This window comes from Mycena indigotica (genome assembly GCF_014461135.1).
Source record: "Mycena indigotica strain 171206Taipei chromosome Unknown Mind.scaff0005, whole genome shotgun sequence".
NCBI classification, from domain to species: domain Eukaryota; kingdom Fungi; phylum Basidiomycota; class Agaricomycetes; order Agaricales; family Mycenaceae; genus Mycena; species Mycena indigotica.
Genome location: NW_023503004.1, coordinates 4,121,761 through 4,146,991, shown reverse-complemented (window position 1 = coordinate 4,146,991; position 25,231 = coordinate 4,121,761). Strand labels below are relative to the sequence as shown.

The following is a 25,231-nucleotide window of genomic DNA, read 5'->3' as shown; positions in this document are numbered from 1 at the left end:
TTAAGCAATATACCTTTTAAAAAGTAGCAGCCTTCCTTCAAATGTTGACTTAATCTCCTATATTAGTTTATATCTACTAGCATAATATAGTAGTAAAAAGCAAGTTAGAGTAGATGACAAGAATCTTGGCAGGGGTGCCTAGAATACAGATTATGAAGGTAGAACCTGGGGCAACACAGGAGAAGGAGTGGCGGTGAGAATTTTAAGGAGAGGGGGGGGGAAACAGGTTTAAGCCTAAAATACAGACTGTTACATGTAAAAAACTCTGTACACAATTCATAGTTAAGTTGTGCACATTCTCTCTTGTCAGCCACTATTACGTCTTTCCATTATACAGTTTTATACAGCCCACACTAAAAGCAAATCTTATAGTGTACTAGCTATAGCGTGCTCTATAACGGTTTGATAGTAGCTCTAGTAGCAGAACAGACTACTGCCTTTAAGCTTAAAGAAATTCCTTTAAGCAGTTAAAGGGCTAACTGCCTAAAGACACAAAGATGCTTCTTTGTGCTCTAAGGCTACCACAATACCTGCTATTGAACCACCATTGAGTCTGCTATTAACACACTGTAACTTGTATACCGCGGAGTTTGCCTCTAGTGCTAAGGGAGAGTGCACCATTGTTAAGAAATATTTGAGAAGGAAGAATAGGACAATAAATATAATATATATTAAATGTCCATATAGTGTTCTTTTGAGTATGAATACACACACCCCGCTCCAAAACAACAAAATTAAACTTTTTTAGAAGGCAATTCTCTAATTTAAGTTAAACTGTAGGTTGAAGTATACTATGGGCCTACTTCTTAGAGGGTAGCATCAGTGTCACGATCAAAATAAGCAGGGCTGGTATAATTGCAGTAGTAGTAAATATTGCTAATCTAGGTATCGTGCTAAATCACTCTTAAGAGCTGCTAAATTGAGTTCCTATTGATAGACAGAATACATTTATGTTGCTAGGTTATTTAATATTTGGGCAAACTACAAAGCTATTTAGCTGCAAGAAATTGTATATAACATACTAACATACCTTTGCAGACAGAAACAAAGACTTATAGTCTTGCTTTTCCTAGGCTTAAGTGTTAACATAGGCCAACAAATTATCCCCTATGCGACCTCCAGCTAAGAAATGAATTCTATCTATATTCATAGACCCTAGAAAACCTTGTTTTGCCTAGCCTTGGGTGATCTTAGTAACTGCAACCAGATCTATATATTTAATCATTTCTTTAAGCAGGGATAAAGAAATAACATTGTAGCTGACAGCTAAGAACTGGGTATGACTTCAGATCTAGTTGAAGATTTTTAAAGTTTATCTTACTGTCTCCTATGTCTGTAGGTCCTTACATTAAGTAATGTCCCGCCCATAACATTTAATTATACTTAGTTGTGGGTTTATCAGAGCTAATTTGAATCCTAAATTATTAATGTGTATAATGTTTAATGCTTGATCTTTCTACTAATTTCCTAAGTAATTTATTTTATAGAGTATATAAAACTACTAACTTTGAAAGTGCATTAATGTATGTCTGTTGTTTTTACTAAAGCAACTATATACTTAACCAACTTTTTTAGCTGTTTTAGGGAGATCCGAGAAAAGAACAGCTGATATACACAGTATTAAGAGAATCCCAGACCCTAACAGTGCTCATAGAACATGTTTTTGCCCTTCTTAAGCAATAATATGAGGATTAGCTTCCAGAGATCAGAGGAAGGAGATAGAGGGAGGATAATTTTACTCAGTATATAGAAAATAGAGTCCTTTAAAGTGTTTTTGTTAGTGTTTTTGTTCTGGTGATAAAGAATATTGTAACGCAGAACTTTATATAACTTGGTATGGAGGTTTAGATGTTGCAGGTTAAGAATGTTCTGTAGCGCAGAAAGTTAAGTAATTTAGTAATGCAATTATTGCATATCCTATGTCATACTAACTGTAAACTTAGTAGTTAGTAATGGCTAGGGTGCCAGCCATTTAATCTAGCTTTGTTTAAAGTTAGCATAAATATAAGGAAAAATACTAAGAGGTTAGAAGCCTAAGGGAGAATGTGAGAGTAGTCATTTAGGTGCTGGAGTAGGTTTAGTGTCATCTAGAAAGTGAACAATAGTAAAATTATCTTATAGGGTAGTAATAGTTTTAAGAACTTTATAATCATTATGTAAGCTCTAAGGGAGAGATCAACCTTAAGTTTAAATTAGAGTAAAAGCTAAGTAATCTTATATTCCTCTCCAGTAGCAAGGAAAGCTTCTAAAGACTCAATACTTGAGTAAGGATATAAAGGGGAGAATTATCACACCCTGTTAATTCCTACCACACACCTATCCTTTTTGATCCGATCATCGCCCTGATAACATCCCCACTTGTCACTGTTCCTGTTAAATGTCTATGTCTTGTTGCATAGCCTTACTCTGATACTAGTGTGATAAGTGCTATGGTGAAACAGCTACTTACAGTCTAGTTTAGTCTGACACTTGTTGCACTAGTATGTGACGTCACAGGTGCAGACAGTATATAAGTAGCCTGCTAGATCTCCTGTACCCTAGTCCTTTTATTCTTATTGATTATACCAAATACACCTACCTGTTTGGGAGTCTGTCACACTAGTAACAAACTCCTACCATCTTACAAATCCTCCCTTTACTTTGTTCTACAGAGCCATTACTTAATCACTCATTTAGTTAACCTATCATTTGATCAAGCTCTGTTTGTGACAAGAATGTATATGTAACTAGAAAAGTAAGTAAGATTGTAAAGGGCATGGCAGGTGAGGGCAGAGGTGAATATTATTTTAAATAACTGGCTTAGCTAGTAAAAGGAGAAAATGTAGGTTACGGTCAAGTTGAGTAAGTTGTATAACTTTCTAATATATAATTGTTATTAGTTGGACTTTTTAAGCTACATAGCTGTTCTGTATAGCAGCTAAATAAGTTGAGCAAATATATAGTGCACTTTTAAAGGCTTCTAGACTAGATAGCCTATAGGAAACAAGATGCTTGAGGAAGTATTAGAAAGTGTAGATAGAAGCATTATATGTGCTACTTACTTTAAAGGCAAAAGTAGTAGATATTACAAGATAATATTACTAAGAAGTAGACTCTGTCTTCTTACTGAAGATTATGGTTTTTAAGAGTGGAGAACAAGTCTAAAGACCCTTCTAAGGAAAAGAAAACCTGTTAAAAGACTGGTGTTAGAAAAGGAGTAGAAGGTAGCTTCTGCTTTAATCAACTTAAGGTTAGTCTTAAAGCACTAGTTAAGAGTATGTGTCTGGTAGAGAGAGAGTGTGTGTCTGGTGGAGGGCTTAAGAATAATATAAGTAGTAAAAGTTAATATAAAAGGGTCGAACTTATAACAAGGTGCTAGCTAGGTGGCCAGTAAACACCTTGCTTGAAATTAAACAGTGTTTACTTTGTATTTATTTATTTACGTAATTCTTGTAATTTAATGTTAAAACGTCATAATAATGACGCGACAGCACATCCACACGTTAGCGGCTGCCTTGTTGGCAAGGCCTCGCTGATCCCATCAACATTTCTGATACTCATTTCCTCTAATAACTCTGCTTAATGGTTCTTTACAAAATGCTTGGCAAACCCGCAGTAACTTATTCCATAAAGCTAGGGTGCTTTTTTATGATAGTAGTGTCGTGTATATAATGACTAATAGAAGTCTTGTGCGTTGTCCTCCTTAGTCGCATCTCATTTCATTACAGCTCACTTTCTCTAGTTTTTCTTGCTTGAATATCAATACAAGCAGCAGGAGATTAGGGAATGCACAAAGACTGTGGTCAAGGTGCGTCCCACGTTCTATTCTCATTTCCCGCTTGACGCTGTTGCCAGTCGCGCCTAGTAGCCGCCAAAGGCAACACGCAAGACCTTATTGCTATCCACTCTCCTAGTTCCTTCCTATCCCACCCTATTTCCCTCCTTCTCTCGCTGCCTCTTACCTCCTACCCACTCATTGCCCAAGTTCATCATCGTCATTGAATTTTGCTACAGTTGTTCAAAGACAACTAAAATCAGTTTTAAATAACAGACCTACCTTTATTGTAGTAGGATGCTAAGTGTTTGCCTTTGTGAACCATATTCCAAGCTTTTAGAATGTTTAGTGCTGCTAGTTTTCCTTGTCTTTTTATGCAGGTGAACATTTTTTTGCGTTTCTAGTTGACACTCACTTGCAACCTACCACGTGGTGACCTTCTCTTGTAGTCCCTGCAGGTTCTGTGTTCCCGGGTAAGCTCGAGAGGTCTTGTGCTAACGCTGCTGATACTTTAGACTTGCAGAATATTCAATCTCAGCCATGAATGGCCAGCTACCTTTGCAATGACTTTTATGACTTGCCCACTTCCAAACCTCTTTTGCAGTCCTGGCTTTTGCATTTTCAGGTGAGGTTAGCCGGCATTGTGTGGACCTTCAGCCTGTGACATATTCAATCTCAGTCACGGAGGGGCAATTTTGCTGGGACCTACCGCAGGGTGACGTTCTCTTGTAGTTCTTGCAGGTTCTGCGTTCCCAGGTAAGCTTACAATGGCTTGTGCCAATACGGCTGATATGTTAGACCTGCAGAATATTTAATCTCAGCCATGAATTTGCGCAACGGCTTTCGCAACTCGCCCGCTAGTAAATTTCTTTTGCAGTCCCGGCTTTTGCGTTCTCAGGTGAGGTTAGCAAGCTTTGTGTTGGATTGTCAGTACGGGATAAAGGAAGGTTGTTATGTTAGCACCGACCCTTATCTGCAGTATGTTGCTTTGTTATCTCCGGGAGAACCGCCTAAACAAGTGTTTTTGGGAAAGGACTTGGCATTGTTGCAAGTAGTATGGCCGTTAATTGCTACTAGGGAACACGTGACCTTCAACCGACAACATATTAAATATCAGTCATGAAGGGGCAATTACTGCTGCCCAAGCTTTTGTGACTCACCATAAGCCGACTTTCTCTGGTAGTCCACGCTGGTTCTACCTTCTCCGCCAAGCTCCAGACTCTGAGAGGCCTTACGCTAAAGCTTTTGACCTGTCGAATATTCAGTCCCTGTCATGACTGGGCAATTAATTTTCCCACGGCTCTTGCCACTTGCCTGCAACTAGCCAACTATCCCAATTCCCTTGCCTTGTGGTCTTGTTATTCTCCTCTTTGGGCATGTAGCTTCATATTTGCACCTGATCCGTTTCACCAATTTTTCCACCTTTGTACTATTTGTTCCGTTTGATATTAATTTATAATGTCCACAGGCCAAAGTGTGGAATATCTTCTGTAGCACCCTCTGTGATTTGGAGTGACTTCGCTCTCACATAGTGGGTCGTCACAAAAACTCTTGTTCATGGTGACTTAGGCACTGTGATACAGATTAGCGAACCATGACCCCCAAGGATGAACTTGCTTGCATTCAACTAGTGTTGTTTTCCCTATGAGCTGATTCCCGCAGGCGTGTTGTAGAGCTCCACCGGGAGTACCCCACCTTCAGTGGACAAAACGGCCGCCAAATCCTCGGGGAACAACAAATCTCTAATACAACTTTCCTTCTCCCCAACAGCACAAACTACCCCACTTGCTAGACTAGAGTCTGCAGCGGGTTTGGCCCACTGACAAGTGGTCTACTGCCACGCAAGGAGACCAAACCAGTGCACTTGCGGATAGTCTGCCCCATACTAGCCCTGATTTTGATGATGAGTCTAATTCTCCCAGTGCTGAACCTTATGGCCTGGAAAATGACCCCAGCGAAGAGACTCTGATCCCCTGTTCGGCTGTCCAATTACAATCTCCACTTGTTGCTCTAGGCAAAGATGTCGATGGACAGACATTGGTTGTTAAACCTGAACTCGATTCGGGCCTAGATAACACGAACCAAGCTGCAATTAGCAAGATTGCAGCTTTTACGTACACTTCCGTTAAATATTTTGTTATAATTAGTGTTAGTGTGTGTTGGTTGGTGCTGGTTAGTGTTTGGTTAGGGTTGGTTAGTGTTTGGTTAGGGTTGGTTAGGGTTCGGTTAGTTAGGGTTTGGGTAGGGGCAAGGAACGTATATATATGCTGTTGGGGAAAGTGCTGAGTCAATGCTATAACTTGTTAGGGTTTAGTTAGGGTTGGTTAGGGTTGGTTAGGGTTTGGATAAAGGGTAAGAATGGTTAGAGAGTAATATAATATCAGTATTGAGTCTGATATAATCATTGATTGCTGTTGACAACATTTGTTGATTGATTTAATTATCAATATCTGACAGCGTAGTGTTGTAGTCAATAGGACTGAGTCCTATTCCATAGGATTGAGTCCTATTCCATAGGACTGAGTCCTATACAGCCAGTCCTACTCCTACTCTTTTCGTATATACTCATGGTTGGTCACTGGTCTTTAGACCGACACCACATTCATTTTTGTCGACGTCTGATCCCCCTTCACCTATCGAAAAAGTCTCTAGTATCCACGGCCATGTTTAAACTTGCAGCCAGGCGCGGTGTCGCGCTGACGTCGGAACAACAAGCCGAAGGATTCTTATTTTATCGATTGGCCAAACTTACAAGATGAATGCTCCACGACTTGCCATTGCCAGTGAAGGCGGTGCTTATCAGCTCGTTGTCCGGTCTTGATTGTTGCATTTGATACTGATGCTAGGTCGCTGCAGCGATCCACACATGTAATGGCCATGAACACATCTCCAAGTCGAACTTCATTCTTTCCGACAAGCAAGGCATTACCAGCGAGAAAACCAGCGAGAAAAACGCGGTTTTCACGGTTCTGTTTCGTCCACCGCAAGATTCAGTACCAATAAAGCCGCATCTGTCCCTGCTCCACAAGCGGCCGCAGTGCTTCCAACACGTCGCCCATTCGCCCCGCCGCGCGCGCCAGCTCTTCGCGCGTCCCCGTCGTCTTCACGTCCGTGCGTGCAACCGTCAGCGTGTTCCGGAAGACAAGTCCGCTGCCGCATCGCGAGGCAACGAAGGCGCGATAGACGGCGGGGGTGAAGTTGAAGAGGGCGAAGCACACGAGCTTCTCCAGGCGCGGCACGATTGGCGCAGAGTCGGGGGACCGCGTCAACCGTAAAAACAGAGTGTCAGTGAGGGCGTAGCACGGGCCGCGGTCCGGGCCTGTATGTAGCGGGTGATCGCCGGCGGTGAGCTCCTCGAGCGCGGGCAGCTCGGTGAGGATGTTGATGATTCTCTCGTCTTTTAAGAGAATTCGGTGGACGTCCAACACCCGCAGGGTCTGTGCGAACCCCGAGCGGCGCGCAAACACCGTGAACTCCTGTGCGGGCCAGATGGCAGGGAACTGGTGGCGGTAGAACGACAGGCTGTGCAGCCCGCGGAGAGTGAGGGAATCGAAGAGGTAGCGCGTGAAGTCGAGTACCTGTGTCGGGTTCGGCGCGGCGGTCAGATCAAGGTGGAGTGAGCCGATTGTGGACGCTGTCACGGGGGATGTCGTCAAACGGCTGCCCCACATGTGCGTGATATAGTGGAAGGTGAAGCTAGCACCGGGCGGGAGCTTGGCGAAGAGGCTGGTGAAGCTGACAGTCCCGTTGTCAAGATAGACAAGCGAATGCAACTGCTTGAGCGGCAGGACGGGGGTAAACTTCTCCGCCACGGAGTTGAGCGTGACGTGTTGCAGATTTGGCGCATCGCGAAAGATGTCAGATGGGGGCGAGATCACGTCGGCAACATGGTCGCTTTTCTGAGGGGTTGCGGAGACATACAGCGTAAGTGCAGTCAGGGCCGTCAGCTTCCCGCGCATTTCTGTCAAGGCGACAAGCTGGTCGCTGTCGAGGGCAAGGTTGAGGGTAGCGATCTGCCCGTAATGATTGCGGAGAAGAGTCTTCACGATGTCCACCACTGCAACGGGCGCACGGCTGAGGTCAAGTATGACCCTCAACATGTGCCTTCCCGCACGCTGCAACACGCGCGTGACCGCAGCTACACAGGCCTTGGGCTTGAGTGGCCAATACTGTGCATGGATCTCGACTTCGGCCCAGAGCGCGGGGGTGTGCATCACGACGGCATGCCAGTGGGAGCAGACGGTTGCGATGGTGCACAGATCTCTCTTGCGCAGGTTGGCGAGCTCCATACTCTCGTTCCAGCCCGCCCGCGACGCGCCGAAGAAGCGCACGATTTCGCCGAGGATTTCAGGGGGGACGCGGTTGATGGGGGAGTCGGGCTGGGGCTTGGGTTCAGGCGGGGGCATTGGTGGGCCGAAGCGCGACGCGAGGGTCCGCAGGCGTTCCATGCGTCAAGAAGAAGATGAAGGAGGACGGTAGGGATCAAGTGTGACCGTGACGTTTACGCGATGTCGATCATCGATATCAATCTCGTTACCGTGACTCCAGACTCTTCTCTTTCTCACGTTCCGCCATGACGAACCCGCAAGAGCTGCCTGGCTCAAACACCCAGTTGTCGCCAGTCCAGCAACTCCCGCCAGAACTCCTCAGCAAAATCTTCACACACTGTCTCCCGACGACACACAACCCCGTGCTCAGTGTCTACGCCGCTCCGCTATGGCTCGGCCGAGTGTGCGGGGCGTGGCGCGCCACGGCATGGGCGATGGGCAGGCCTCCACGTGTCTGTCGCTCACGTGCGCAAGCGGCCCGGTGCTGCCGCGGCGGTGGAAGCGTGGCTCAAGCGTGCGGGCGGCCTGCCGGTGTCGCTCTCGGTCGTGTATCGGAATCATGTGCGTGGGGAACGCATCACTCACGATGATGTCGCGTTCTTAACATGGCTTGTGAGGCTGTGCAACGGTCGGCTGGCCGACTTACAGGTGCGCGAGCCGGCCGGGGGCCAGCCAGTCGTTGGCCGCATATCCTGGCCAACTTTATATGGTAGTTTGCGTACACTCCGCCTCTGCGGAACCGCAGCCTTGCTGGCAATCGGCGACCAGACCATCTTCCCCTCGCCAGGATTGACTGCGCTGTCCCTGGATCTGCGGCTCGGCTTTTCCGCGGCTGAGGCCTATGGGCAGAATCTCGTGAAACTTCCAGTGCGCTGGGGCCAGCTGACGTGCCTTACCCTCCGCGACGGACTGCAGCTGAGCGTTGCCGCCTTCCTCCTCAGGCGCTGCCCCCTTCTTACCCGGCTGGTGTTTCGACTCCAGAGCCCGGGCCCGGCCGGTGCCGTTCCGGTGGAGGACGGCGTCATTTCCCATATTGGGTTGGAAACTCTCATTATCCTCGGCGGAGCTTACTCTTCAGGCAACGACGTCACGCACTTCTTGGGCAACACTGTGGCCCTCCCTCACCTCCGCAAGCTGCGCCTGCCCATGCTAACAACCGGCGACATCCAGCTCTCTCTCGGCACACTCCTTCCCGCAGCTCGCCCATCTCTCGCTCTGTGCCCAGTCCTTCTCTTCCCTGCCTGCCGCGCTGTACAGCGTCCCGGCTCTCTCATCGCTCGACATTCGGTGCGATGGCGGGCCGTGGGCATGGAACACGCCCGCTGTGTTTTGGATCTTCCTGTCCACACCATCTCCGCTCCCCGCGCTCTCCTCACTGTCCATCACCGGCCTCAACCCGCCCGCAAACCTCATCACGCGGCTGCTGGCGGCCCGCGCCGGGACGCTCCGCACGCTCCGTGTTCGCCGGCCCGATGGCTGGGCCGCAGTTGAGCTCGACGACGCCGCACCGCGTGTGCGCGCGTTGGCGGGCCCCGGCCAAGACATTCTGATCTTCGTGGACCCGCCGGAGGACGCAGACGACGAGTATCGGCTGTTTGGCCTCCCGCACTTCTACCCCGTGACGCCGAAGGAACCAGACGCGTGGGATGGGCTGGAGGACGCCCAGACGGATTGGATGAATCTTTAACATGCATTATATAACACTAGCTATAATCATATTATGATTATATTCACACCGGGGTTTTACCGTACCGATACCCACTTTTGGCAACAGGTTCCCTCAAAGAAATTCACCTCAGGACAAACATGGGGACTCGGTCACTCGGAGCCTGAGGTGAATTTCTTTGAGGGAACCTGTTGCCAAAAGTGGGTATCCAAATCAAGGGACCTTGATTGGTCCGAACCTTGCTAAGGCTTGCAGTAAGTATCGAAGTCCAGCTTAAACTTTGGGAGCGAGCTGCGAGCAGGGATACTGATCCGAACGGGGCGATCCGCAAGGTGTCGGGCCCCCGGAAGGTAGCGGGCGACCCGTTGCCAGATTCATTAGCCGTCGCGCATCCCCATGAGCCACTGTGGGCCGGGGGATGTTACAGTATTATTATGATATTATTATGCCAAATGCATAATTAATTATAGTTGTATTAATAATAATAATAATAATAATAATAATATGGCAGAATAATAGATCATGATATAATAATGGCCAGCACTAATTTGAATCCAAATCTCCTGTTGTTATCTTGGTTCATCATCCAGGCTGTCTTTTCCTCGGATTATTGTACATACTATTGCATAGTTCAAGGCCCAATTGGACTGAGTAAAAAAAGTAAATTCCTTACAAGTTCAGAGTTGATCAGCATCCGCCAGTCATTGTCTTTATTTGGGTTGTGCTGGCGGTGGAGAGTGGCAGTGGTCTTGTAATCATCAACATCTCATTGAATCCAGGCTGATAAGAAAGATCAAGGCCTTATTCTGCGGGAGGGATGACGTGGTGCTCACTGATAATCTCCGCGAGCGGCGATCCTAAACACTGCTGGAGGGCTTTTTTTAGTGAAACGCCGTCGTAAAATCATGATCATGATCCCACACTGCCCCCCAATTTAGGAACGGGATTCGAATTCCGGACCCTCGAGATCATAGATGAAAGGTCACAGCGCTTAAATTGAATATACATCGCGGATGTTGGCCGTGCGTGCCGCCATTGAATCGCGTGTACGGAGATTTGGTATCACATCAAAACGTGACGAGGCGTGACGCTTCTTCCTCATGCGTCCACGCTCCCGAATAGCCACCATCTTCGAAAGAGGGATGCGACACGGGATGGCGTCTGCTCAGCGTGCACCAAACCCGTTCTCCTTGGCGCTGGTACCACTGCTTTGCGCCACCCGTTGACGCCCTCCCCCACCTTAAATACGCCTGCAGAAGGCGAGTTTGTCCGCCGTCGCTGGAGATGACCCCCACACGCTCTTTCCCGTTCCCTCCTGGGCTGGCCCTCCCTTCTTCGCCCGTCGTCCGCGCCAGTAGTATCACTTCCCCCACACTACCACGCCCGCCACGCAAGCGTGCGCTACTTATCGGCATTCAGGCCGACCTCGGGCCCGGCTATCCGCGCCTGAGGGCCGCGCATTCCGACGTCCACAAGACTCGAAGTCTCTTGCTTGATTGGTACGCAGCTATGAATCCAAACATTGCGAGACTGAAAGTGGGCAACAGCTATGGGTACGCGCCGGCGGATATAACCGTTCTTCTCGACGATGGTGTGGTCGGGCACGTGCAGCCGCTTGCTGTGAACGTGGTGCGTCGTGTTTACCCTTTGGCGCTGCAGACGGCTGATCCCGCGCATTGGCAGCTCGCAGCTATAGACTATCTCGTCAAAGATGTTCGCGCCGGCGACCGTCTTTTCTTTTACTGTTAGTCATTTTTTCCCCCTCGTTCTCGCATGATATGGATTCCCTAGACTCTGGTCACTCGACGCAGGAGCCGAATGACACGCGCACAGAGGAAGATGGGATGGATGAATGTGTGTTGCATGCCATTTTTGTTCTGACTCCGCCCTGAATGCGCATACCAGTTATCGTACCGCTCGACGGGCTGGATCATAAGATTAAGGATGATGTACGCAGCTGTCACGGTCCCGAGATTCTGATATCACTCATCCGATACCAGGATCTCCATCGTAGCCTTGTTGCGCCACTTCCTGCCGGTTCACATCTTGTTGCCTTGCTTGATACATGTCATTCGGGTTCGCTGCTTGGTTTGTGATGCTCTGTGTCTTAGCAGCTAAGCTGACCACGAAAACAGACTTGACGCATTTCCGCTGCAACCGCGTCTACGTTCCGTGGAGGTGGCGAAGAAAGCATGACAGTGCGGATGTTGGCCGCCGGTACGCCGCTGGTTCGTCCACTGCCACTTCTGCTCCTTCTGTCACTCATCGAGCATTCAGCGCGCAATAACGCGATGCTACCGCGCAACTCTACGGCGGCCTCTCCGGGCTCTCCCACGTCTTACGCCAAGAAAAGAAGATCAGCGACAGAGGGAGAGGGCCAGGTATTCCGCCTCGGCGAAAAGGTTCTATTCTGCGACAGCCCCAGTTCTGAATTTTGTACGGGCTGGTGCCGCGACAAGAAGCGCGGGCCGTGGGATTACAGTGCAGGCCTCGTCCATGCGGACGTTATCTCGCTGGCAGCTGCGAAGGACTCCCAGCAGGCGTGGGAGGGGAAAGGGGCGGTCAGTCTGACGTCGGTGAGTCAGTTATCCCGGCAAGGATACTTTTGTTAATGATTCAGTGTCTGGTGGACTTGTTGCGGGAAAACCAGGACGTTACGCTGGAGGAAGTCCTGCGTTCGGCGAGGTAAGCCTCACCATCCGAAATTACGCGCTGCTGAAAAACTCCACCAGCTTTGCGGCATATAAAATGTCTCTCGGCCGGCATAACGACGCGCACGGACGGAGAACGTTCCTGAAGGCCTCGCAGAAGAAGCTTGCGGATTGGTGCAAGGCACTTGATCCGACAAATCTCAAGTGCGCTAGGGCGTGTCGCGCAATCCTGGCGCTTGTGCCCCTGGTTCGCGAGCAGCGCAAGCAGGGCCGCGGGGATATGGACTCCTTCCAGAACCCAGAGATGGCGAGCGCCGCGCCGCTGGATATGCAGCGCAAGTGGGTTATGTAGGTTAGACTGGTTGTTGTTGTTGTTTTGGGACTTTACTGCACTGAAGCGATGGATCGCTCTCACGTTCCTTTATTTTTATTTCTCGGTAACTGTATGTACAGTATGTACTGTATGCTCTTTAAGATTATTAGGACTATCGTCGCTCTGAGACTAAGTATATGACGCAGCGATAAGAAAGCTTCGCTACTGAATTGCCGTTGACTCGGATGCATCCATCTATGCCTGCGTAATGGACTGATTGATATATATATGATGCGCTACCAATGGGGAATATAGATGCTCCAATCCACATCCATCAGATATGCCTGAGAGAGTTTCCGCAGCGCCACAAACGGCAGAACAATCAAGATGGCACGTGCGGGGACATAGAGTACTCCTGTGCAGACGAAGAGCAGCTTGTAGTCCGGCAGAAAGTCGACGAGCATATCAAGCACGCAGACCGCCAGTGCGAGAACCGGCACGCCCGTCAGCGCAAGCGCGGCAGCACGCCACAACCAAGTCTCCGCAGCGGAAAGGAAGTGCGCGTTCCAGGCGGCGATATGGATGGCACCGAAGACGGCCGCAACGAGCAGCTCGGCAAAGAGCGCGTTGTAGCCTTGGTCGTCGGATTCGTCGGCAAACCAGAATGTGGGGACGGAGAACGCGGATGTGGGGTCGAAATATTTGGAGGACACAGAGAAGCCAATGAGCCGGAGGTAGCGCGTGGACAAAGGGGCGCGTAAAGTCCTCTTTACCCGCACAGTCCATATCCGCCCGCTCTCCCCATCAGCATTGTCCGAACTCATTAGCCTTGATGTTTCTGCAGCGACTCCGATAACAATGGGCTCGCGCACGTCCAGCGGTTTATGCCACCACAATGCCCATGTGCACAAGCTGACTGCCGCGAATGCTGCTGTTGCGACCTCCAGCTGCGTTACCGGCAGTCGCTGGATCACGCGCGCAAGTGTCTGCACGACGAACCACAGGCCCTGGCTGAACGCGACACCCTTGGTGAATCCATCGCCTTTGCTCTTATCCTCGATGTCCTTCGCGTCGACTGCCCGTATAGCGGCGATAGTGCCCTTCTGATTCAGCTGCGCCTGGGTGACCAGCGGGTGCCCATCGCTGTCGACAAACCCGCCCATGCAGATGAAGAAGCCGTGCGTCATTGAAACATTGTATGCTGGATCGTTGCATTAGCGATTAGACGCCACGAATAGAGAGGAGCTAGGCGTACTGCGAGAAAAGTATTGCGCCATCGAACGCTGTCGTCCTGCAAACCCAGCAATGAGCTCCGGTGCCAGAACGCCGACGAGCATAAGCTTCAGCCGCGCACGGAAAGCGGCTGTGCTTGGGACGAAGACGGACAACGTGGACTGCCGCGGCGTTAATGGGGAGAGGGGAGGTAGGTTTGGGTGCACGGAGACCCAGACGCAGGCAAAGATTGTGACTAGACATCCCCAGACGATGTCGTAAGGTGTGCGGCACTGGTGGATGTCGTCGCAGGCGCCGGAGGAGGCCATGGAAGGGCAGATGGGGAGGGAGAGGTGAGCGCGGGAAGCAAGGCTCCGAAGAAGCGAGTTCGCTGTCGACGTCGTCCGACTGACACCTGCACAGAGTACCAGTATGAGGACCGTAAAGGCGATGACAAGTTGATTCTTGTCAGTGCTATTTTGGCATCGAAGTCACAGCCTCTGGAGGCGGAGCATCAAGCTATGCAGGTAGCAAGCAATTGCAAGAGACAGCAAGGGCCCGAATCCTGATCATGGTGGTTAGAGATCAAGTGAAAATTTGAATCATATCACATTTGAGAATTGATACGTCACATCACCAATCACGTCACCCTTTTGCTCTTGACGCTCATCATCGACAAAGGCTGCCTCGCATGCCACGAGCTGAGCTCCCGCTGGAGCTCTGGCTCGAGGTGTTTTTACACCTCTCTCATGATTCGCTCCGCCATATCGCGCTCGTCAATCGGCGCTTCGCCAACTTTTCGCGACCTTTGCGATTCGCCACCCTCCTGATCCATCCATACGCGATCGACATAGCCGAGCCTGTAGATTCGCCCATACGACTTACACCTAACGCGGCACTGATGGAAAACGTCATCGCCCGCCTGGACTTCTTTACGGGCAGTGATCTGGCACCCTTTGTCCGCAAGTGTGTTCTCCAAGCATGGCCGGTCTTCGGTGTCTCATACTCCTGCCCGTGGAACCGGACACAGGTGCAGAAGACATCCCCATACGTCGTTCTCGATGTACTTCTCCCTCGTCTTGCCGGCGGGTGCTTTCCACATCTACGGCACCTCCAACTGCTGGACTTGGTCCTCGAATGGCGCCACCTTACACAGCTCCCCGAGCTCGAAACGTTTGATGTCCGCGACGTAGTCATCGTCGATGACCCGGAGACTTGCCCGGCACACCTCATCCATACTTTTATAGTGCGAAGCTTCTCCTTCGCTACCTGGAACCCAATGTCGCCACCGCGCACCAACCTATCGACGTGGTTGCAGTTTATGAAACCCGGCACACTCCACTCCCTCTCTGCCACGTGTCAAATTGCTTCTTTGGATATGGTCTACCCCTGCGTTGTCACCCTTACGCTCAAGCTCTACTCCTCCCCGACACTGCGCCAGATGACAGACACCCTGAATTGTTTTCCTTCCGCTCAGCAGGTCTTGATCCGATGGGCCGGCCCGCGCAATGACGTGCCAAGTCCCGAAACCCATCTCACGCTGCCTCTTCTGAGGCAACTCGAGTTGAGATATCAGTGTCGCTCGCTGCTCCCTCTTTTCCTCGGTAACGCTGGTGCCAGCTCCCACCTGACACATCTTCGAATATCGCAGTTCAGCTTAGAGGACTTTATTGACGCAACAGCTGGTCGGTGTGCGATGACCATCAAAGTACTGGAACTGCAGCTGTCGTTCGCTATTCATACTCTCGACATCCCGTATGCGCGTCTCCGCACCGTCTTCGACGCTTTTCCAGCACTGGAGTCTGTGGACCTCCATATCATCTGCACTATCGAAGACATGCCATCACCCGATTTCAATCCTCTTGTGCGTTGACTAAATTATATGGAACAATTGCCGCTGATTGCTTATCACGTTCAGGCTTTTGATTTTTTCAGAGACCTTGCTCTAAGCGCCAGGCTGCCCTCCCAGCTGAAGAACCTCGCCCTCCGTTGGCTGTTCAGCTACGAATCCGAACCGTCTGACCCGGCAGCTGGGTACGAGGAGCGTGACAGCAACGACTCGGACACGGGGTCCTCCAATAGTGAAGAGTCAGAATTAGCACTGACGCAGCCACACGTACCACACAACGCGGGGTTGGTTGACCTGCGCCGTGTGCGCGAAAAACTCGCAGAGCGCTGTTCCGTCTTGGAAGACACGTTCATCGACGGCCAGACATTTACATATTGGTGGCAGGGTGGACCGGCCCGGGAGGAGTTCATTGAAGACCCGGGTATGTCTGTCGTGCATTTCTGGCCTACCTGTATTAAATAAGTCTCCAGAGCATGATTCGGCATTTGAAGCTGCAATGTACGAGCTACGCGGGCGATGGCGCGCGGTTACTATGGTCAATGCCGAGACTGACCAGTAGCTATGTTGTGGCAACTTGGGTGTGTGTGAAGGTTTCACCTAGATTCCTAGATGCCCACAACCATCCATTAAGCAACATGATCATGATCCGAGGATTCTAAAGAAAACTGGACCATTTTAAAATTTTTAATGAAGCTGATAATAGGCCAAACAAGGCCACATTTATTAATTGGAAAACACAGTTAAAAAAGGTAAAGTTGATGGAAAATGAATCTATGAGGGAAAAACAGCTTCCCAGATTGTGTTCTGTAGGTTGATTCAAGTGGGGTTCAAGATTTGAATCCCGGATATAGGGTCAGATTTCTTTTTTTTCTAACCCTCTGGGACCCCCTCCCTTACTATATATTCCCACGATAAGATAAAATCTTGAATCAGGTAACCGATGATGGGATCAAAAGCGGCGCAGAAATTAACATTTTGGACAAACTTTGTATGCATATATATATATCTCTTTTTATAGACTCACTTTCAGCTCTTTAATGCTATGGATATGGATAAGCCATGACTGAGCTAAGAATGGTCACCTGCTATCAATAATTGGATGACAACAATGTCGCAAGATGTCACCCTGCACCTATCTAAGCCCAAGAACCTTGAATTATTCAGATATAGGGCATAACTTGAGCAATAGGGTAACATACAGTGAGTATTATATATTTTTAATGAATATGGACCTATATGTGGTGCAAAGAATCTTTATACAAAAAGTTTTTTTTGCTACCCCTCCCCTCCCCCTATGTGCCTGATAAGGATCTTGAACCCTCTGTCAGGCTTCGGGTGGGGCCGTGCAAGGTCTTCTTTTAAGAACGCACACCCGGGACAGAACAGACGAATCATTGCCCGCAAGCAGGGTAAGCGGGGTAGATCAAAACCGAATGGGCCCATTAACTCGGTCCCATGTCGCTGTCGGTGGTCGAAGGTTTGAATTGGGTCATTTCGGGCCCGCTGTGTTGGTGATTCCTTCTTGCATGGAGAAAAGTGGTACTGTCGACGATCTAGGCAATAGAGTACATGGTACACTATCGCGCATTATATACATGGGTGTCACAAACAACACCAATTCAGAGGATGCCAGTTGGCCAGTGAAGGCAAGCAAGAAGCACTGTGAAAGGATATCGTAAAGATGATGGAATTCGAAGACTGGGGTACAAGACGAAATCTACTCTACTTATATACACTACACTACTACCATGTGTTTACCATGCCTAATACGAGAGGCAATGACATTATACTTTAGCTATGCTGTTACATGCTGTTTGCCTCATGTCCAACTCCACGCTGTCAATCAACATCAGCATTGACATCTGATGATCCAATCACCATCTTATCGTCTATCTTATCTCCTCCTTGTCTTATCTTATCAACCAGGGCTAGAATACTTAACAGGTTTCAAAGGCAAAGAAAAAGGTTTCTTGAACCCAGGGTATGACAGTGGGCCCACAAAGGGGTGATTGGACACCCTGGCCTCTCTTGCTCCTCCCTGCCCTTGTTCCTGGCCACAGAGGGGACAATCATGCATCACTTGCGGGCCAGGCACTACTCCTAATCTCCTAGCACTCCTCCCTAGTCCCCTGGTGTTGAGTTGGGCTCAGCAATGGCTCGACATATTGTTCTCGGTCACGTGCTTCCCATGTGTGCATTCCTTCTACTGGGACGCCCATTCCCGTCGTCACGTGCTGTGTGTTGTGGGCCCATGATGGGCCGGGTCTTATCTGTGACACCCTCCTTGGTTCAATCAGCCTCCAAAGCCCTCTGACAAGATTGTGAGAGGTGGATGTGTCACAATTGTCACAGATTGTAGATGGAAAGTAATTATTTTTTTTGTGTCAGTTGATATGGAAGAATGAGACCTTTCAAATGCACCACTTCCGAGCCTAATCCATTCAGGGATTTTCAATTATGAAGTCACTTTTCAATTCTGATGCACATCATAGTGCTTACTTATTACTCTCATTAAGAATTTTAAAAATCCTTCATTTTTCTTCCAAATCCTCAGGGTGATCAGATTTTCTGACCTTCATACATTGACATCTACTATGTCCCTGCCAACACTCCTGCTATTGGTAAAAGTGTACAAAAGTCTCTGCATGTTTGTGTGTCAGCCCAGCTGCACCCCTGCACCAGCACCTCTATCTTCTATCTCTATGAAGTTTCATTGCACTAGGGCTTGGGCTGCCCCTCATTGCTGGGAAACCAAGGAGGTCAAGATGACGCAACTGCTTAACATGCTATGAAGAAGAGTGTGTCAAAGAGACTGAGCTGTGACAACTCTGGTAGCTTCAGAAGCATCTCCACTCTAGCCCACTCCCCTCAATCTGTGCCATGGACCTCTCTGGCCCTGACAACAGAGACTATTCTGATTCCAGTCTTGATTCAGGTCTGCCAGATATGACACTGAACTCTGACAAGGATGCATTTTTTATTATTCTACACCTTCTTCTGTCGCTTAGAGGAGGTATAAGCAGGCAGCACTGTTTCCCAGCACCTGGCCAAAAGATCCCAGACTGGGCTAAAGAGTTCTGGGACATCTTTAACAAGGAGTCCTTTGACACGTGACTGAAATGGAGAGCCCAGGACCACACCATTAAACTCATTCCAGATGCCAAGCCCGCCAACTGCAAGGTGTACCCCTTCTTGCCCCTCAAGCAATACAAGCTTGGGCTACATATATGGAAAATAATTAATAATGGCAATTTGGACAGAAATGATGTAGCTAGTTAGAATCATCACAACCTTTGATGGTAATCAAGAATGTTTCCACATTGATGACATTATATAGACACCATCAGTTCTATTATTAAATACTATAGCAGTAATCTTAAATCAATAAAATAAGCTTTTGAAGGAATGTGACACATGTGACAAAAAGCCCTGCTCAGTGTATCCGACACTAGACATGCTCGCTACAGCTAGTTGCATTTGTAAAGATATAACACCTATGACTCCTAAGCTACCTGGTCCTCAACACAATGACCATCAAAAAACTGCCACTGGTACCCTCTTCTGCTGATCAACAACCTTATCAACTGGCTCAAAGGTGCTCATTACTGCACCAACCTTGATGTGTCATGGATAAGACCCAGCCCGTCCACTCCAGCACTGGTGTCGGGTCATCGCGGGCCCATAACATGCAGCACATGAAGACAGGGAGCAGGTGCCCAGTATGGAGGAGCATACATGGGGAAGAATGTGACCAAGAACAACGTGTCAAGTCAACACCAGGGGACTAGGGAGGAGTGCTAGGAGGTTAGGAGTAGTGCCTGGCCTGCAAGGGATGTACGATCGTTCCCTCTGCGGCTAGGAATAATGGCAAGGAGGAGCAGAAGAGGCTAAGGGTGTTCAATCACCCTGCATATATAAGGTGTGATATATTACATACAGAGTACACTATTGCTTTTGTACATACAGAGTATACTATCACTTAGATATTATCTATAGTACCGCTTCTCTCTGTGCAAAAAGGTATCACTGACTCATCAGGCATGGAACGACTCGATTCAAACTTCAACACCAACAGTGACAAGGGCCCGTGTTAATGGGCCCTTTTGGTTCCAACCTACCCTGCTCGCTCTGCTTGCAGGCCTGACAATCTGTCTGTTCTGTTCTGGACACGTGTTCTCAGGAGAAGCCATACATGGCCTGACCCAAAGCCTGACACGATATTTGTTGAAAGGAGGTGACCAGTACTATTGTGTCATATCCGTGCATCTGTCATGTGCCGCGGCCCGCGGACTGGTCACGGCCGGCCGGCCTCCGGCCCGATCCGATCTGGTCGCTCCGGCGACCTTGTACTCTGTATGTCTTTCGCCTTGTTACTTATACCTCTGTATGTCCTTATGCTTGTTACCTTCCATATGCACTCCATACCTTGTACTTACTTATGGTCTTCCCTTTCTACTTACTCTTAGTATTTAAACAGCTAAAGTAGCTACGGTACTTTAGCTTGATTATAAACGTTACTGGCACTCCTCCTCTGTGCGGAACTCTTGTCCTTCAACCGGACTCACTCCGCTTGCGGGCCTTGGTCCACTCCAACTCCGCTTCGGTCCGGTTGGTCTTGTGTTCATTTGTGTCAGGCAGCTACTGGCTTGTTAGCTATAGTAGAAACCCCCCTTCTGTTCTGCCCGGCACTTGACATATTGAGAGCCACCATACTTACACTTCTGAAGTAGGATAATTTATTATGATATATTTTAATGCAAGGAAAGAGAATCAAATCTGAAGCCAAACAAGCACTTACCCCTGCTTTCAGAACTTGTTGAGATATTCCATCCAAATTCAATCATTTTCCAGTTCCTTGGTCCACAATTTTAAACATAAGTTGGCCTGACTGCTATCTGTTGTTTTGTGCTCTTCTGACCATTATAGCTGAAATCAGTTATTTGGAGTATGTGTAAGGGCAACCCCGGAGGCCTGAGATCAAGGCCTAGCAGGGGAGGATCCAAAGCGTGAACATTGGTAAGCAAATACAAATGAAGCTGACCTAGCAGGGGAGGATCCAAAGAGAAGAAACTCTAAGGGTCCGCCTGCTAGGGAGCTGACTATATACTGCTTGTCCATAGCTGCCGCTGTCGGGCACAGAAGGCTTGGGCAGCGTCGCAGGCAAGGTCCCAGGGCGACCGTTGGGAGGGCGTTGACGGATCGGTGATTGTGCGCGCGAGATGGAGGGCCGGACCGGAATCGGAGACGTCTCCGAGGGGCCGAAAGGGGGGTTCCCCTGACATCACCCCCCCCCTTTGAATGCGGCGTCCCGACGCATAGACCGGAACGGAATCGAGTCGAAGGTTGCAGAGGCAATGTGCCGTGGTTTGCCAGGGTACTTACGATAGAACTCCGCGATTTTGTCCGGGGCGAAGACGCGGTCGAAGCGGACCCACTGGTCGTGCGACGCGTCGTAGCCTTTTCATCTGACGAAGTAATTCAGCCGTTTATACCTCACCCTTGCGTCCAAGATTTCCTCTACTTCCCACTCCGGGACTCCGTCCTCGAGGTCCGGAGGGGGCTGGTCGTAGCCGGGGCGTCCGTCGAAGGGGTCGTCTTGGGCGAGCTCAAGCTTGACGACGGGAAAGACCGGGTGGAGCTTCGAGTAGCGCGGAGGGAGGTCGAGCTTGTAGGCACCCTTGCTGATCTCCGCGATTATCTTGAACGGTCTGAGGCGGCGGTGGGAGAACTTTTCCGAGGGGCGAGTCGTCCTGATGTCAGAGGCATCCAGCCAAACACGGTCGCCAACCTTAAACTCCGGAGACGGAGTGCGTCTCCGGTCGTAGTAGCGCTTGTATTCCTCTTTGGCCTTTGTGAGCGCGGCCTTTGCTTCGGCAACCCCAGTGGCAATTCGGTCGCGGAACTCATTCACCGACTCCATAGCGGAGCGGACTCCGGGTTCGAAGCCCATGCGCGGGAGCCGCCCCAAGTCCGTCATGAACGGGACTTGTTGCGTGGAGAGGAGTGAACGTGGTTGTTGTAAGCGAACTCCGCGGCCGGAATCAGCTCATCCCAGTCGTCCTGCTGATAGTTGGTGAAGATCCGCAGGTACTGCTCCAACTCCTGGTTGACGCGCTCTGTCTGACCGTCAGTCTGCGGGTGGTACGCGGTGGACGTGGCAGGCTTGATGCCGATTAGACGCCAGAGTTCTCGGGTGAAGTCCGCGATGAACTGCGAGCCGCGGTCGGAGATGTACTTCTCCGGAGTCCCGTGGTGCCGCCAGACGTTCCGGTAGTAGAGGCGGGCTGCCCCCACTGCATCGACCGTCGTATGGCACTCCGAGAAGTGGGCGCGCTTTCCAAGGGTGTCAACGACGACCATGATCGCGTCGTACCCATGGGCCTCGGGGAGCTCGACGATGAAGTCAACGGAAACGGTATGCCAGTGCTCCGGGGGCGTTTCCGTGGGGTGCAGCTCTCCGTGGGGCAGTCTCCGGAGTGCCTTGGTACGACAGCACAAGTCGCAAGGTTGCAACGTACCGGCCGATATGGCGAGACATTTGGGGCCACCAGTAGTTCCGGGAGACCAACTCCAAGGTCTTGAAGCGATGTCATGGCAGAGCTCGATGATGCGTCTCCGGAGGTCCTTGTCCTTTGGTACAATGATCTTCCCTCGGAAATGGAGAAGACCGCCGGAGACGGCCCACTCGTCAGAACGTGAGGAGCGGGGGCCTCGAGCTTGACCTTGGACCTTAAGGAGTTGCCGGGCCGCTGATGCGACGGGCTCCTCCAAGTCAGGCTCACCAGAGAGGGCATCGCGAATGTCGCGAAGGAGTTCGGAACTGGCACTGGAAACGGAAACGCCCTCGAGTGCGCGGACGTGGAAGAGCTCTGGTCGCAGAAGGACGACATCGGAGTTGTCGGAATCAACTCCGTGATCGGGTCTCCGAGAGAGGGCGTCAGGTCAACCCATATCGCGGCCGGGCTTGTGGTGCAACGTAAAGTCGAACCGGGAGAGGTAAAGTGACCACCGGGCCTGTCTCCGGTTGAGGTGCTGCGTCTTCCTGAAGTACTCCAGATTCTTATGGTCAGTCCAAATCTCGACGGGATGCGCGGCGCCCTCGAGGAAGTGTCTATACTCCTCGAGTGCGCGGATGATCGCCAGCATCTCCTTGTCGTGGATTTCGTAGTTGCGCTGGACATCATTTAAGCTTTTGGAATAGAATGCTACAGGGTGCCACTTCCCGTCCGGGGTGGATTGTGAAAGAACCGCCCCCGTCGCGTAATCAGAGCTGTCCGCCTCAAGTCGGAAAGGCCGTGCGTCGTCCGGAATCGCCAGGACCGGTTCCGAGGTGACCGCGTCCTTGATCGCTTGGAACGCGGAGGCCTCCGCATCGCCCCAAGTCCACTGCTGGTCCTTCTTGGTGAGCACGAAGAGCGGTCGCGCGAGGGCCGAGAAGTCCCGAATGAACCTGCGGTAGAAATTAGCGAACCCAAGGAACTGCTGAATGTCCTTCTTGTTCTCCGGAGTCGGCCAAGCGGAGACGCCTGCGACCTTGACAGGGTCCATTTCGACGTGGTTGTGAGGAATGATGACTCCGAGGTACTCGATTGACGATTTTTCAAAGTCGCACTTCTCCGCTCGAAGGTACAACTTGTGCTCCCGGAGTCGCCGTAGGACCTCCTGGACAATCTGCCGGTGTTTCCGGAGGTCGGAATGGGCGATCAAGATGTCGTCAAGGTAGATCATGACGTCTCCGGAGAGGATGAGGTCCTGAAAAATGTCATTCATCATCGTTTGGAACGTCGCGGGAGAGTTTGTCAGGCCGAAATACATCACCAAGGGCTCGAACAGGCCTCGGTTGGTCCGGAAAGCCGATTTCCACTCTTCACCTTCTTTGATTCGGACATTGTTGAAACCCCAACGAACGTCGAGTTTAGTGAAGTAACAAGCGCCTTTGAGCCGGTTGATGAGATCGTTGATCAGCGGAAGGGGGTACCGGTTTTTCACGGTCATCGCGTTGAGGGCCCGATAGTCCTGGACGAAGCGGAGTCCGCCATCCTTCTTTTTCACAAAGAAGACCAGAGACGCCATCGGAGACTTAGAGAGGCGAATCCGGCCCGTCGACAGCCCTTCTTCGATGAACGCATCGAGCTCACGTTGTTCGAGAGGCGAGATGGGGTACACCTTGCAGTTGGTCGGCTTAGCGTCGGGGACGAGTTCGATGGCGTGGTCCCAGGCTCTCCGTTCCGGTAGCGTGTCGAAAGACTCCTTGTTGAAGACGTCCTGGAACTCCTTAGCCCAGTCCGGGATGTCAGAGGGCGGAGGGGCGGAGTTCCTGGCGAAGGCTTCGGCCAGGCGCTGTGAGACAGTACTGCCAGCGCGTATCTCCTCCGAGGGGCGGAACGAGGTGTAGAAGATGCGGTCACCATCTTCAAGCTGGCCATCGTCTTCATCGTCGTCGGAGTCCGGCATCAGATCAGGCAGGGCGGAGTCGTCACCGGAGACGGAATCGTCTCCGTCGTCAGGCCCAGAGAGGTCCATGGCGCAGACCGAGGGGAACGGGCCGGAGCGGAGTCGCTTCTGGAGCAGCCGGAGTCGCCGTAGCTCAGTCCGTTCGACGCGCTCCTCCTCCCGGCATGTCGAGCAGTTGCGGGGGCAGCGTGTCATCTTGACCTCCTTGTTTCAGGCTCGTTGTAGGGCAAAGGAATTGATTCGTCATACAAACAAGCGAAACGATTTACGGACGCGAACGAGGGCACACCAGTCACTCGTCGCGGGGGACAAAATCCTCTCCGGCCATCGACTCCGCGGCTGTTTCCGGCAGCGCAGCTGTGTCCGAGTAGCGGGCGATCAACTCCGCTAACATCTCGTCACCGAGTTGTTGGATCACCTCGTCGAGGATGTCCATTGAGCAGACATCGGGTCTCCGGGAGAGGGCGTCAGGTCGACCCATATCGCGGCCAGGTTTGTGGTGCAGCGTGAAGTCGAACCGGGAGAGGTACAGAGACCACCGGGCCTGTCTCCGGTTGAGGTGTTGCGTCTTCCTGAAGTACTCCAAATTCTTATGGTCAGTCCAAATCTCGACAGGGTGCGCGGCGCCCTCGAGGAAGTGTCTATATTCCTCGAGTGCGCGGATGATCGCGAGCAATGCTACAGGGTGCCACTTCCCGTCCGGGGCGGATTGTGAAAGAACCGCCCCCGTCGCATAATCAGAGCTGTCCGCCTCGAGTCGGAAAGGCCGTGTGTCGTCCGGAATCGCCAGGACCGGTTCCGAGGTGACCGCGTCCTTGATCGCTTGGAACGCGGAGGCCTCCGCCGCCCCAAGTCCATTGCTGGTCCTTCTTGGTGAGCACGAAAAGAGGGCGCGCGAAGGGTCGAGAAGTCCCGAATGAACCTGCGGTAGAAGTTAGCGAACCCGAGGAACTGCTGAATGTCCTTCTTGTTTTCCGGAGTCGGCCAAGCGGAGACGCCTGCGA

The 25,231-nt window shown here is 50.6% G+C and overlaps 3 protein-coding genes across 3 annotated transcripts; 2 read left to right on the top strand and 1 right to left on the bottom strand.

Moving 5' to 3' along the window:
• Positions 1 to 11,032: 11,032 nt before the first annotated feature.
• On the top strand, positions 11,033 to 12,751 carry MIND_00635600 (Metacaspase pca1; the record flags this gene model as incomplete). Its single annotated transcript, XM_037363094.1, has 10 exons — positions 11,033 to 11,247; positions 11,296 to 11,377; positions 11,432 to 11,492; positions 11,540 to 11,602; positions 11,654 to 11,697; positions 11,749 to 11,836; positions 11,884 to 11,976; positions 12,026 to 12,324; positions 12,369 to 12,433; positions 12,481 to 12,751. The coding sequence occupies 10 exons, from the start codon at positions 11,033 to 11,035 to the stop codon at positions 12,749 to 12,751; spliced, it is 1,281 nt and encodes a 426-aa protein (XP_037221015.1).
• Positions 12,752 to 13,008: 257 nt separating this feature from the next.
• Positions 13,009 to 14,253, bottom strand: MIND_00635500 (uncharacterized protein; the record flags this gene model as incomplete). Its single annotated transcript, XM_037363093.1, has 2 exons — positions 13,009 to 13,913; positions 13,968 to 14,253. 2 exons carry the CDS (start codon positions 14,251 to 14,253, stop codon positions 13,009 to 13,011), a joined length of 1,191 nt encoding a protein of 396 aa, XP_037221014.1.
• Positions 14,254 to 14,570: 317 nt separating this feature from the next.
• MIND_00635400 (uncharacterized protein) lies at positions 14,571 to 16,332 on the top strand (the record flags this gene model as incomplete). The annotated part of the gene is made up of 3 exons (XM_037363092.1): positions 14,571 to 15,788; positions 15,843 to 16,194; positions 16,244 to 16,332. The coding sequence occupies exons 1-3, from the start codon at positions 14,616 to 14,618 to the stop codon at positions 16,330 to 16,332; spliced, it is 1,614 nt and encodes a 537-aa protein (XP_037221013.1). The 5' UTR covers positions 14,571 to 14,615.
• Between the last annotated feature and the right edge of the window lie 8,899 nt (positions 16,333 to 25,231).